Source organism: Gymnoscopelus braueri, assembly GCF_963280865.1.
Source record: "Gymnoscopelus braueri genome assembly, chromosome: 7".
Classification (NCBI taxonomy): domain Eukaryota; kingdom Metazoa; phylum Chordata; class Actinopteri; order Myctophiformes; family Myctophidae; genus Gymnoscopelus; species Gymnoscopelus braueri.
Window position 1 is genome coordinate 56,860,969 of NC_137608.1, and position 13,767 is coordinate 56,874,735.

The 13,767-nt window shown below is 43.3% G+C and overlaps 1 protein-coding gene across 1 annotated transcript; it reads left to right on the forward strand.

Annotated features, from left to right (window-relative positions):
• Window positions 1-233: 233 nt before the first annotated feature.
• f2r (coagulation factor II (thrombin) receptor) lies at window positions 234-13,767 on the forward strand. Its single transcript, XM_080434420.1, has 6 exons — window positions 234-395; window positions 1,977-2,221; window positions 3,222-3,461; window positions 7,111-7,353; window positions 10,735-11,013; window positions 12,193-13,767. Exons 1-6 carry the CDS (start codon window positions 323-325, stop codon window positions 12,466-12,468), a joined length of 1,356 nt encoding a protein of 451 aa, XP_080290546.1. The 5' UTR covers window positions 234-322; the 3' UTR covers window positions 12,469-13,767.

The following is a 13,767-nucleotide window of genomic DNA, read 5'->3' on the forward strand; positions in this document are numbered from 1 at the left end:
GTATACATGTATTAGGTTAAAATGAATGTGATGCTATATTAACTACTTTAGCTGGGGACCCCTAAGGACCCCCTGGGGGTCCCCCTGACCCCACTTTGAGAACCAACAATATTATTATTATTTTTAGCTTCCTACGTCAAAGAGGAAAAGATCCATTTCCTGACACAGTTTTTTTTTTTTTTGAGGAGGCGAGGCTTCAGTCGTCAGACCAGGCAGAGTGTCCTGGATGAGACCGTTATTCTATGTTACTCTGCCTGTTGGGTTAGGAACAGCTCAGTGTGTAGTTGTGTGTGTTTGTGTTTGTCAATGTTGTATAAAAGATATGGACTACTACTCATCCGTAGCATTATTAGCCTTGTTTTATATCCAGAGTTCTGCGTCAATCCCCCAAAATGGTAAGTTGATTATTTTTCTAATAATAATAAATAATAAATAAATATCATATCATATCTAATCATATCATAATTGTCTATCATATCGTTAGCCTCATAGCATAATTGCCTAAGTAATATTTTAAGGTTTTCAGAAAAAGAAGGAATACGAAAAAAAAAGTTCCTATCTGCCCAAGTCATTATAGTGGACTTGGGCAATTATGAGGGAAAAAACAACATTTAGCCTAAGTCATATTTATCTGTCTTTATTTATATGTGCCTAACTCTACTCTCCTAACACTGCTGTTTCACCGTGCGTTATTGCCTATATTATGTCCTCAGCCTATCAAAATGCTTGTTACATTCCAAACTCATTATCTAAGTCATCAAGCATTCTGATAGGATGAGGTCGTATGGGCAACAACGCAGGGTGAATCATCAGCAGTGTGTTAGGAGAGTAGAGTTTAGGCAGATATCACAATTTGGCCAAAATATGACTTCTGAGGCAATTATGCTACGAGCTAATGTCTAACTAATGTCAGCTCAGTCTTTGAATTGAACAGCACTGAGATATGGAAGTCAATGTAAACGTGACAATAAGTGCTCTGGTGCAAGGGTTCCCAAACTTTTCAGGCCGCGACCCCCCAAAATAATCATATTTGAACTGGGGACCCCCCACCCTGACAAGCATTTGGCATTGTAGGCATTACATTTAGTTTTTTAGGTTCCTTCCACAGATAAACATTGTGAAAATAGTAGATCTACAAGCTCACAACGCCTCACACTGCCCAGTTGGGATCCACTGCTCTAGGCTAAGCAAGAACCTTTTTCCCGGCAGCTGTCAGATCACTAAATGAGAACAAAATACAAAAAAAAAAAAAAAACAAGAGCATGATGGGAACAAAACTAAGTGAAGGAACTAACATTGTCTATTAGTCTATGTAGTGTATACTGTATGCTATAACTATAGTCTATTAGTCTATGTATACTGTAGTCCTTTTGCACAATTAATCAGACATTGCTGCTTTGCTTTGATAAGATATGTATCTAAAATGATATCTGTAAATTGTTTTGGAAAATGCTGCTACGTTGTAACTTTCCAAAACAAGACCCTAAACCTAATGGATATTCTTCATTGTATTTGTGTTGTTGTTGTTAGTAGTAGTATTGAATGAATGAATGTCTTTATTGCAGACTCAAGGTACATACAAATACATACTCCAACAATGAACATGAATTAAAAACAGTCCTTTACACAATAAATTGGGACAGTTATAAATACAAGCAGTTAAGCCAATGGCTCCTAAGACTAGAGGAATATCTGATGCAACTCTTCACAGGGTTATTTATATTGATGCTATTCTCAGACTCATCCAAACGGCACATGAATCTGTGCATTAGATTCCTAAGAACAGCTTGGAGAGTATTGTCTCTGGCAGCCACAAACATTTCACTTGCATTGTTCTGCTCTAATATATTATATCATGTTTCAACATTTCACTGCTTATATACGGTATAATCAGTGAAATGTTATACAGGGTTTAAGTTATTACCCTGTATATACGTTATAGTAACCTTCTTGATGCTCACCACCGCCCCCTGCAGGCTCAGAACCCTTCCTGCGGACGTTCTCTGGTCATTTTGTCCTGGTGACCGATGAGCCCATCGACTACCTGGACGTGTTGGGGGAGGAGGGGGACCACGGGGGGTCCGGTGGTTCAGACGTGATGACCGACCAGGAGCCGCCGGTCAAACCCCATCAACACCACCATCATGGCCGACACCACCCCTCCCCCGCCAACGCCAAGAGGCGCCTGGTCATCTCAGACCAGGCTAAACGCTTCCTCCAGGTACACAAACCTCTCATCTCCATATTTAAACCTTTTGTTTTATTTCTAAATTAACCCATTAGGACCCGAGGCCGATTCTACAAAATGTCTTCTAAATCCTAACAGTTCTCTGAAAAAACCTATGTTGCTCAAACGTTTTCATGTCAAGGACCCCCAAAAATATATGTATTTGGCCACGGACCCCCATCTCAAAATGTTTTGTTCCAGGGACCCCCCAGAAGCAAAGATTTGAGTTAAAAATGTTTGCTTTAAAAATATATATATTCAAAGATTTGCGATAATGTTCAGAATTAAAAAAAAATTGCAGATCTACAAGCTCATAGCGCAGCACTCGGTGCCGAGCTATGAGCTTGTAGATCTGCTATCTTTGAATAGACAAAGAAATCTAAAATGACACGGATTCGATCACACTACAGCGTCACACAAAAGCATAAGTAGCAGATCTACAAGCTTGTAGATCTGCTACTTTTTATGCTTTTGTATTTTTAATCCTGAAAAGTACGGTTTTGAACATTGTGAGGTTTCGTTATTATTTCATATGGAGTACTGTGTAGGTGGTCTATTTGGTTCCATTTCTACACTCTCAGAGTAATAAACCCCCTCAAGGAACCATGAGGGTCCCTGGACCACACCTTGAGACCCACTGGTGTAGCAGAGTGTTTCCTCTGTTTGAGCAGAATGGAACAGAGCCTTCATTAGTATCGTTGGTAACACCTGTGATAGGAAGTAAGGTAGAGGCCCGGTTTCTTTTAAATTCTTTCGCCCTACTCCTCCCGCCCAACTGTCCCTACCGACAGGCTCCACCCCCAGCCCGTAGGATTAAAGGAGAAGTTCACCCAAAGCTTTTAATTCATGGATATTGTTTAGTTTTTGTCGCATTCCTGAGCCAATAATCGGATGACGGGGTCATCGGTCAGTCAGAGATTATTGGCTCAGGAATGCAACAAAAATAAATAATCGTGACAATGAAATGTTCCTGTAAATCTATGTGTCCCTCCAGGGCCGCCTGGCGACCATCTTGGTTCCCACGGTCTACACGCTGGTGTTCGCCGTCAGCGTTCCCCTCAACCTGCTGGCCGCCGTCATGTTCGTGCGGCGGATCCGCCCGCGGAAGCCGGCGGTCGTCTACATGCTCAACCTGGCGCTCGCCGACCTGCTGTTCGCCATGCTCCTCCCCTTCAAGATCGCGTACCATTTCCACGGCAACGACTGGATCTATGGGGCCGTCATGTGCCGCGTGGTCTGTATGAATTATAATAATATGATGATTCCATTTCAACACTGCAGAGACACACTGGAGCTTCTCTGCTTTTCATCTGCTGACACACTCTGCTGCAGTGTTGTGTATTGATTTAGTTAGTGGTGGGACGCTATTTTAGAGACGTCACGCGCACGTGGCTTAAAGGTTTCATGACGTTCAGTTTTACCACACATTAAAAGTCTTTGTCATGGTCCTTCAAACGTGTATAGAAAGTTGTAACAAAAAATTCCACTCCATTGATCCATGGCAGGTGTTTTTCTCTCACATTTCTAAAGCCTTTTCAACTGCAATGAAAAAAGAAATCTTTGCCTGCGGGTGTCGCTGGTGAGGGATTTTGCCTGTCAATCATCGCCTCTGCTCCGCCCCCCCCCCCAAAGGAAAGGATAGGGGAGGGGAGGGGCGAGGAGGAGAGTGGGCGGGATTAATCGACTGTGACCTCACTGTCGAAGGGCCAAGCTCAGATTACTTTTCAGCCTAATTATTCAGAAAACCCCAGACCACAGAAAATCCACTGAATGTTCAAAGTTCAGATTTTTTAGGTGTATTTGAGGTCATAAAACCCCCCAAAAAACATAAGAAAAAAAAAAGTGAAAATGAATGTCATAGAACCTTTAACACCTACACTACAGGTCACACAATGGACAATTGATATGCATCTAGACTCATTCATATGTTAATTCATTCTGCTGTGACACCCAGCAGTCGGCAGCCTTTGTAGACTTTGTTGAGATGTGAATTAAAGGAGAATACCACTCATGTTCAACATTGCACTATGTATTTAATACATCTTAGAGCTGTTGTGTGTAAATAAGAAAAAAGTCCCCCCCCCCACTTCTATGTTGCCTATAGAGCTGGATAATTGATTGAGGTCATGTGATCAGTAGGCTGCACTAGCGCTCCTGTATAGAGGCGTGGAGAGATTGCGCCTGATCCCATTGGTTCACCGATCTGTCCGTCAACCCCCGCCCCGTTAACACAACATTACGAGCGACGCCCACTGCACTCTGGTTGGTTGGGGAAATGAAACACTTCCTATACCGGGCACACCGACGCGCTCCTCCAGGCTTTTATTTTTTTAGCAAAACTAAACAATAAAAGCCTGGAGATCGAGGCTATGTGATCAGTGACATACGCAAGGTGTACTTTTGGCTCCATCCCCTCAGCCAAACCTTGCGTATGTCACTGATCACATGACCTCAACAATCAATTCTCCAGTTCTAGGCAACATAGAAGGGGGGGGGGGGGGGGGGGGGTTTCTTATTTCCACACAACGGTTCTAAGGTGTATTAAAGACATAGTTCAATGCATAGTTCAATGTTGAAAATTAGTGGTATTCCCCTTTAACCCATTGATACCTGGAACGCTTCTGTGTCACTTTAGATGCCTTTGGCTATTAAAAAATAGCAGATATACAAGCTCATAGCGCGGCACCGAGTGCCGCGCTACGAGCTTGTAGATCTGCTATTTTTGAAAAATCGTGAAAAAATATATTTTTTATTTTTTTCAAAAAACTGTTAGGATTTAGATTTTTTTTAAAGAATCGCCTCAGGTCTTAAAGGGTTAAGGGTTGTTTTAAATCTATGCGTGTGCGTGCTCCTGCTCAAAAAAGAGGTTTTGCACGGCGTGTTACCCGCGTCCCAAGACCAACGCATCCCTGGCTGCAAAGCTTGCCTCCATGCACCACCCAGCCTCCACCTTTCAGAGTTCACAGTTCAAAAGTTTAAACTGAATGTTCAACTGAAATGCATGTGTGCACGGCTCTAAAGCAGGGGTCTTTAACAGGGGGTCCGGGACCCCCATAGGGGGTCCTCAGAGCTACTACAGGGGGGCCGTCAAATGTTTTTTGTGATAGGAACTTTTTTTTTTTTTTTTTACATTAACCACTTGAACCCTAGCATCCCTTTTCTGAGGAGAAGTTTAGCCCAAAATAGCAGATCTACAAGCTCACAACGCCTCGCACTGCGAGGCGTTGTGAGCTTGTAGATCGGCTATTTTTGGCAACGAGGTGTAGGTGTAGAGGGAAAAAAGAGCAGACCAAGTTAAAAAAGAAGTTTAATCTGAAACACAATTGTATACAATATAGAGGGGGTCCCTGCTTCATCTCTCTCTCAGCTAGGGGGTCCCTGCTTCATCTCTCTCTCAGCTAGGGGGGGGTCCTTGATCCACAAGCTCAAAAGCTTGTGGATCTGCTACTTTTGGTGCTTTTGTGTGACGCTCTGGCGCATACAGCACTGTACATGGGCAACAGGCGGCCCCAACCTTCACGTAATGCGGCCTGCAGGAATAGTGATATATTATTTATTTCAGCTGTTATGATTCCTAACATGCAAACATGACCCGCTTTGATTACTTCAGTCTATATTAGTAGCTTAATGACTAGTATTAACATTATATTGTCTTTTTTATGTCCAATTAGTCCATGAGCCAGAGCCCCAAAATTGAGCAATTATTATCGAAAGAGTGGGCAAAACCAAACCTATATTAAATTGTTCGGAGGGTCAATACGAGTAAATAAATGTATGATAACCTCACCACAGGAGCAGCTTTTTCATGGTTATTACATTTTGTAATTTTCCCCATACGTACACGACAGGTCAAAAAATGATTTTTTTAAAAAAAGAGTTATCATAATGAAACTTCCTGAGTTGATTACTTACATGAAGACGATGATTTATCGTATTACAAGTTTTCTCAAATTGTATATTTAAATATGCAAATTAGGCAAGGAAAATATGCCCAAATTTGCATAACTTTCCAGAATCAACATTGGACAAAGCCAGAGTCAACATACTTATTTCATTTTGTTAAGATGTTGGAGTCAATGGTTTTTAACGAGGGAATATTCAATATCTGGCTCAATTTTGGGGCTCTGGCTCATGGACTAAATGCCTAATTTGCATATTTAAATATACAATTTGACAAAACTTGTAATACGATAAATCATCGTCTTCATGTAAGTAATCAACTCAGAAAGTTTCATTATGATAACTCTTTTTAAAATGTTGTCATTTTTTGACCTGTCATGTACGTATGGGGAAAATTACAAAATGTGTGATAACCATGAAAAAGCTGCTCCTGTGGAAAGGTTATCATATATTTATTTACTCGTATTGACCCTATGAACAATTTAATATAGGTTTGGTTTTGCCCACTCTTTCGATAATAATTGCTCAATTTTGGGGCTCTGGCTCATGGACTAAATGTGTTTGTATGTAAGTTCATAAAGTTAACATAAGTATAACTAAATGCATTTGAAATTAAATAAAAATGTTACTTTTCAGGATTCCAATTAAAAAATAGCATTTAGCAAATACTTTTTTTTACATTCTGAAAACGCGTCGCAGTGAGACACGTTTTGAGCTTGTAGATCTGCTATTTTTGCTAACTTTGTGTGACATAGAATAGTGAAGTACGGCATTAATTTACGAAAAAAGTTAAAATGCTTAGATAAGAGGTGTCTGCCCTGCAATGTGAGTGTGTAAATATAGTGTCCCTCTACATCATCAAAGTTGCATCACCACCTGCTCTGGCATGATCAAGCAGGGCGTTAATTTATGAAACAAAACGCACAAACGTAGATAAGAGGTTTTCTCATGGTCGGTGTGTGATCGATGGTTTCCCCCTCCAGGTGACCGCAGCGTTCTACGGTAACATGTATTGCTCCGTGCTGCTGATGAGCTGCATCGCCGTGGACCGCTTCCTGGCCGTGGTCTACCCCATGGACTCTCTGACCTGGAGGAGCCCCCGCACGGCGACCGCCGTCTGCTCCGCCATGTGGCTGGTGTCCCTGGGGGGCGTGGCCCCGCTGCTCCTCTCCGGGCAGACGGTCCGCCTGCACGACCCGGACATCACCACCTGCCACGACGTCCAGGTGAGCAGGAGGAGGGACCGTCGACCATGTGTTCATGTAATTGGCCAGAGACATAATTATAAAGGTAGACGCCTCCTCCGACTCTGGGGCGTCTGTATCTGCAGGCGCCATTTTAGGGAAGGCAAACTGCCTATCAGAGTGACTCCTGGCCAATCACAGTGCGTCTTTTTCCGGGACTTGGCATGTACAACTTTATACAACTAGATTCTGTCAAGTCCCGGAAAAGACGGGCTGTGATTGGCCAGTAGTCACTTTGAGTGACAGCGTGCCTTCCTGAATATGGCGGCCGCGGATACAGGTCACTCCAATGAACTGCAGTGGCCAATGAGGTATCTAGGTTTCTATATCTATTTAATTGGCTCTATCAAAGTTGGTAGATCGATTAGACACATAAATCAATACCAGCCCTGATCATTGCATCTTTAAGGAAGCTGTCCATGTGTTTGTCCATGTCCACTGCACAAAACCTGGAAAATAGAGCCATTTTTTACCATGGCCTGCATCCAGTCTTCGTAACCACATGGAAGGGCTCTTATGATGTTAGGAAGATCCGGGAAGCTCTCTCTGAACAACAGAGGCAGTACCTGCTCTTCTGTCACGCCTTCTCCGGGGTGTGATACAGTCTCTGCGATCGCAGGCCATGGTAAAACAGCTCTATTATCCAGGTTTTTTCCGCAGGGCATTGACAAACACATGGACACCTTCCTTGACGTGCAGGCTGCTAAAGATGCAATGCTCAGACACACAACAAACACATTTCTTGGTAAAGAATTTATTTAAGTTTTTCTGGTAATATTCCCTGACTAATAGAAACACTGAGGTCCTACCGGTACTTCTTCTTCTTCTTCTCTCTATAGGACGTAGACACACTGAGGTTCTTCTTCTCTCTCTCTATAGGACGTAGACACACTGAGGTTCTTCTTCTCTCTCTCTATAGGACGTAGACACACTGAGGTTCTTCTTCTCTCTATAGGACGTAGACACACTGAGGTTCTTCTTCTCTCTATAGGACGTAGACACACTGAGGTTCTTCTTCTCTCTATAGGACGTAGACACACTGAGGTTCTTCTTCTCTCTCTCTATAGGACGTAGACACACTGAGGTTCTTCTTCTCTCTCTATAGGACGTAGACACACTGAGGTTCTTCTTCTTCTCTCTATAGGACGTAGACACACTGAGGTTCTTCTTCTCTCTATAGGACGTAGACACACTGAGGTTCTTCTTCTTCTCTCTATAGGACGTAGACACACTGAGGTTCTTCTTCTCTCTCCCTATAGGACGTAGACACACTGAGGTTCTTCTTCTCTCTCTCTATAGGACATAGACACACTGAGGTTCTTCTTCTCTCTCCCTATAGGACGTAGACACACTGAGGTTCTTCTTCTTCTCTCTATAGGACGTAGACACACTGAGGTTCTTCTTCTCTCTCCCTATAGGACGTAGACACACTGAGGTTCTTCTTCTCTCTCTCTATAGGACGTAGACACACTGAGGTTCTTCTTCTTCTCTCTATAGGACGTAGACACACTGAGGTTCTTCTTCTCTCTCCCTATAGGACGTAGACACACTGAGGTTCTTCTTCTCTCTCTCTATAGGACGTAGACACACTGAGGTTCTTCTTCTTCTCTCTATAGGACGTAGACACACTGAGGTTCTTCTTCTTCTCTCTCTATAGGACGTAGACACACTGAGGTTCTTCTTCTTCTCTCTATAGGACGTAGACACACTGAGGTTCTTCTTCTTCTCTCTATAGGACGTAGACACACTGAGGTTCTTCTTCTCTCTATAGGACGTAGACACACTGAGGTTCTTCTTCTCTCTCTCTTTAGGACGTAGACACACTGAGGTTCTTCTTCTTCTCTCTCTAGGACGTAGACACACTGAGGTTCTTCTTCTTCTCTCTCTAGGACGTAGACACACTGAGGTTCTTCTTCTCTCTCTCTATAGGACGTAGACACACTGAGGTTCTTCTTCTTCTCTCTCTAGGACGTAGACACACTGAGGTTCTTCTTCTTCTCTCTATAGGACGTAGACACACTGAGGTTCTTCTTCTCTCTCTATAGGACGTAGACACACTGAGGTTCTTCTTCTCTCTCTAGGACGTAGACACACTGAGGTTCTTCTTCTCTCTCTATAGGACGTAGACACACTGAGGTTCTTCTTCTCTCTCTATAGGACGTAGACACACTGAGGTTCTTCTTCTTCTCTCTCTATAGGACGTAGACACACTGAGGTTCTTCTTCTTCTCTCTCTATAGGACGTAGACACACTGAGGTTCTTCTTCTTCTCTCTCTAGGACGTAGACACACTGAGGTTCTTCTTCTTCTCTCTATAGGACGTAGACACACTGAGGTTCTTCTTCTTCTCTCTTTAGGACGTAGACACACTGAGGTTCTTCTTCTTCTCTCTATAGGACGTAGACACACTGAGGTTCTTCTTTTTCTCTCTCTATAGGACGTAGACACACTGAGGTTCTTCTTCTTCTCTCTATAGGACGTAAACACACTGAGGTTCTTCTTCTCTCTCTATAGGACGTAGACACACTGAGGTTCTTCTTCTCTCTCTCTATAGGACGTAGACACACTGAGGTTCTTCTTCTCTCTCTCTATAGGACGTAGACACACTGAGGTTCTTCTTCTTCTCTCTATAGGACGTAAACACACTGAGGTTCTTCTTCTCTCTCTCTATAGGACGTAGACACACTGAGGTTCTTCTTCTCTCTCTCTATAGGACGTAGACACACTGAGGTTCTTCTTCTCTCTCTCTATAGGACGTAGACACACTGAGGTTCTTCTTCTCTCTATAGGACGTAGACACACTGAGGTTCTTCTTCTCTCTATAGGACGTAGACACACTGAGGTTCTTCTTCTCTCTCTCTATAGGACGTAGACACACTGAGGTTCTTCTTCTCTCTCTCTATAGGACGTAGACACACTGAGGTTCTTCTTCTTCTCTCTATAGGACGTAGACACACTGAGGTTCTTCTTCTTCTCTCTATAGGACGTAGACACACTGAGGTTCTTCTTCTCTCTCTCTATAGGACGTAGACACACTGAGGTTCTTCTTCTCTCTATAGGACGTAGACACACTGAGGTTCTTCTTCTTCTCTCTATAGGACGTAGACACACTGAGGTTCTTCTTCTCTCTCTCTATAGGACGTAGACACACTGAGGTTCTTCTTCTCTCTATAGGACGTAGACACACTGAGGTTCTTCTTCTCTCTATAGGACGTAGACACACTGAGGTTCTTCTTCTCTCTATAGGACGTAGACACACTGAGGTTCTTCTTCTTCTCTCTATAGGACGTAGACACACTGAGGTTCTTCTTCTTCTCTCTATAGGACGTAGACACACTGAGGTTCTTCTTCTCTCTCTCTATAGGACGTAGACACACTGAGGTCCTACTACCTGTACTTCTTCCCCGTCTACTCCTCGGTGTTCTTCTTCGTCCCGCTGGCCGCCACCACGGTCTGCTACGCCCGCATCGTGCAGGCTCTGGCGGCGGCCGACATGGTGCAGCGCTCCAAGAAGCGTCGGGCGCTGGTGATGGCCGTGACGGTGCTGGTGGTGTTCGTGGCGTGCTTCACACCCACCAACGTCATCCTCATGGTGCACTACGTCCGGCTGGCACACGGGGGCGCCGACGACGGCTCCTACCAGGTAAGGAAACCGATATAGGAACCGGAGGTTTCACAAACCCGTTTCTTTTTTACCAGCTTGTTAAAGCAAGCTGGTCTATGTTCAGTCGCTGCGCTAGTAGTCACTTTCTCCTCAATTGGCTGTCCTTTAAGCCAAAGGGGAGTCAGCAATGCCTTCCCATACTCTGAACGGGCTTAAGAGCGTTGACACTGAATCAGTCAGTCAGCGCAACACACCGGAAGGTCCTCTCAGGCTATGGGGTCACATCACAACTGCCGGCGCTACATGAAGAGGGAAATGTTGGTTTAATAATCTGTTATTTAATACTACGTTTTTTATTAGAAGCCTAGTAGTTGTATGTTATTTTTGTTTTATGTTTACAGTTAGATGTTGGATTGTTTGTGCCTGTAAGAGCGGATGAATAAATCCACTACTGAGCTTTAGATGTGAAACTTTACTTTAGATGTGAAACTTTGACGACGGCTCCTACCAGGTAGGAAACCCATATAGGAAGCGGAGGTTTCAGGAACCTGTTCTTTATCAATTACTTTTATTTCATTTTTATTTATATATTTTTTTCTCCAAAAAAATTAGACAGGTGTTTTCAATGAATCTATCATGGTCAAAATGGAGTTTTAAGTTACGATGGGTTTGTATAGGAAGGGGGCGTGTCTGATAAAATGAATATCAAATATGTAAATACTGAATCAAGCAACTTAAAAGCTGTCTGGGGTGAAACACTAAAGCCTGAGTAGACGTTAAAATGACCACAAACATGTTCTAAAGTGAAATATCCCTTAAACCAGTGGTTCTCAAACTTTTTCATGTCAAGGACCCCCAAAATTATATTTGACCACGGACCCCCATCTCAAATATGTTGTTCCAGGGACCCCCCAGAGGCAAAGATTTGAGTTACAAATGTTCGCTTTAAAAAATGTATACATATTCAAAGATTTGCACACATTTTCATGATTTTTCAAAAATAGCAGATCTACAAGCTCGTAGCGCGGCACTCGGTGCCGCGCTATGAGCTTGTAGATCTGCTATTTTTTTGAATAGCCAAAGTATAAAAGGTTAAAGTGGTTAAAGTTATTGTGAAGCTATATTAACACATTTTTGCTGGGGACCCCCTGGCACTCCCCCAAGGGACCCCTGGGGGTCCCCGGACCCCACTTTGAGAACCAATGCCCCTCCCTCCAGGCCTACCTGCTGTCCATGTGCGTGGGCAGCCTCAGCTGCTGCCTGGACCCGCTCATCTACTACTTTGGCTCCTCCCAGTGCCAGCGGCAGGTGGCAGCGCTGCTGCGATGCCAGGGGGCGGGGCCCAGGGGGCGGGGCATGAGCAGTAGCTCCTCCTCCTCCTCCCAGACGGGCAGCACCAGAACCAGCCGCCGGACGGACAGCACCAGGTCCACAGGCAAGATGGAGAGCCTGGAGACGCCTCTGGGAAGCCACTACAGGAAGCTGATCGCTTAAAGGGGGAAATGTTTTTTTTTTCTTTCAATCCGGGAACACATCTGTGTCACTTTAGATGTCGTTGGCTTGTGACGATTTGGCTTCTTTGGCTATTCAAAAATAGCAGATCTACAAGCTCATAGCGCGGCTATGAGCTTGTATATCTGTTATTTTTTAAAAGAAGTCGTGAAAATGTGTGCAAATCTTTGATTATAGCCTATATACATTTTTAACTCAAATCTTTGCTTTTGCATGGGGGTCCCTGGAAAAAATATCTTGAGATGGCGGGGGTCCACTAGCCTGGTAACCCCCCCCCCCCCCCTACTGAAATCAAATACAAATGAGATTTCCGGAGGGGGGGTTTACCTGGCTAGGGGTCCACGGCCAAATACATATCATTTTGGGTGGTCCTTGACATGAAAAAAGTTTGAGAACCACTGATATTATAGCAACATACGTTAGGATTTAGAAGATTTGTAGAATCCCCAGAAGCAAAGATTTGAGTTACAAATCGCTTTAAAAGAAAGACAATATTCAAAGATTTGCAAAAAAAAATCAAGATTTGCAAAAAAGATTTGCAAAAAAAATAAAGCTCATAGTGCGGCACTCAGTGCCACGCTATGAGCTTGTAGATCTGCTATTTTTGAATAGCCAAAGAAATATGAAATGACACAGATGCGTTCCAGGATTGAATGTGTTAAACCTGGGTAATTTGTAAAACATTATTACAACTGGTCCATTCGTTCACCTCTGGGCGTTTGTAGTTCACCTCTGGGCGTTTGTAGTTCACCTCTGGGCGTTTGTAGTTCACCTCTGGGTGTTTGTAGTTCACCTCTGGGCGTTTGTAGTTCACCTCTGGGCGTTTGTAGTTCACCTCTGGGAGTTTGTAGTTCACCTCTGGGCTTTTGTAGTTCGGAGGGAAATTCAAATTATGCATTTTTTTTGTCTTACTTTGTTTGTTTGTTTCCAGATACAGGCTTATATATGTTTATTACATATTATATATAATATATGTTATTCCAGGGGTCCCAGGTGGTCTCAGGGGGTAAAAGGAAAAAAAGAACGGCATAGCGGTAGTTTGGCCCTGTGGACAACAACCTGCCATATAGGTGACCGAACGTTCTGAACGGTCTAAAACAATGCTGTAGGTGTATATAATATATCATATGCACGTGTACATATGCTGATGTTCTCTTTTTTACACTTGCTATCTTTCTTTTTTGATCTTTTTACTTTTTATTATTATGCTGCTGCATTGTCTGAAGGAAGCCAAACAAAAATAAATGACCTGTACACAAGATGTAACAATAAAGTACAACC

What these genes read in the sequence shown, in the direction of transcription:
- f2r (XM_080434420.1), top strand. Translation starts at nt 323, where the DNA reads ATGGACTACTACTCATCCGTAGCATTATTAGCCTTGTTTTATATCCAG. An exon ending in GGGCCGTCATGTGCCGCGTG is followed by an intron (nt 3,462 to 7,110) that starts GTCTGTATGAAT and finishes TTCCCCCTCCAG; the next exon opens with GTGACCGCAGCGTTCTACGG. An exon ending in CCGACGACGGCTCCTACCAG is followed by an intron (nt 11,014 to 12,192) that starts GTAAGGAAACCG and finishes CCCTCCCTCCAG; the next exon opens with GCCTACCTGCTGTCCATGTG.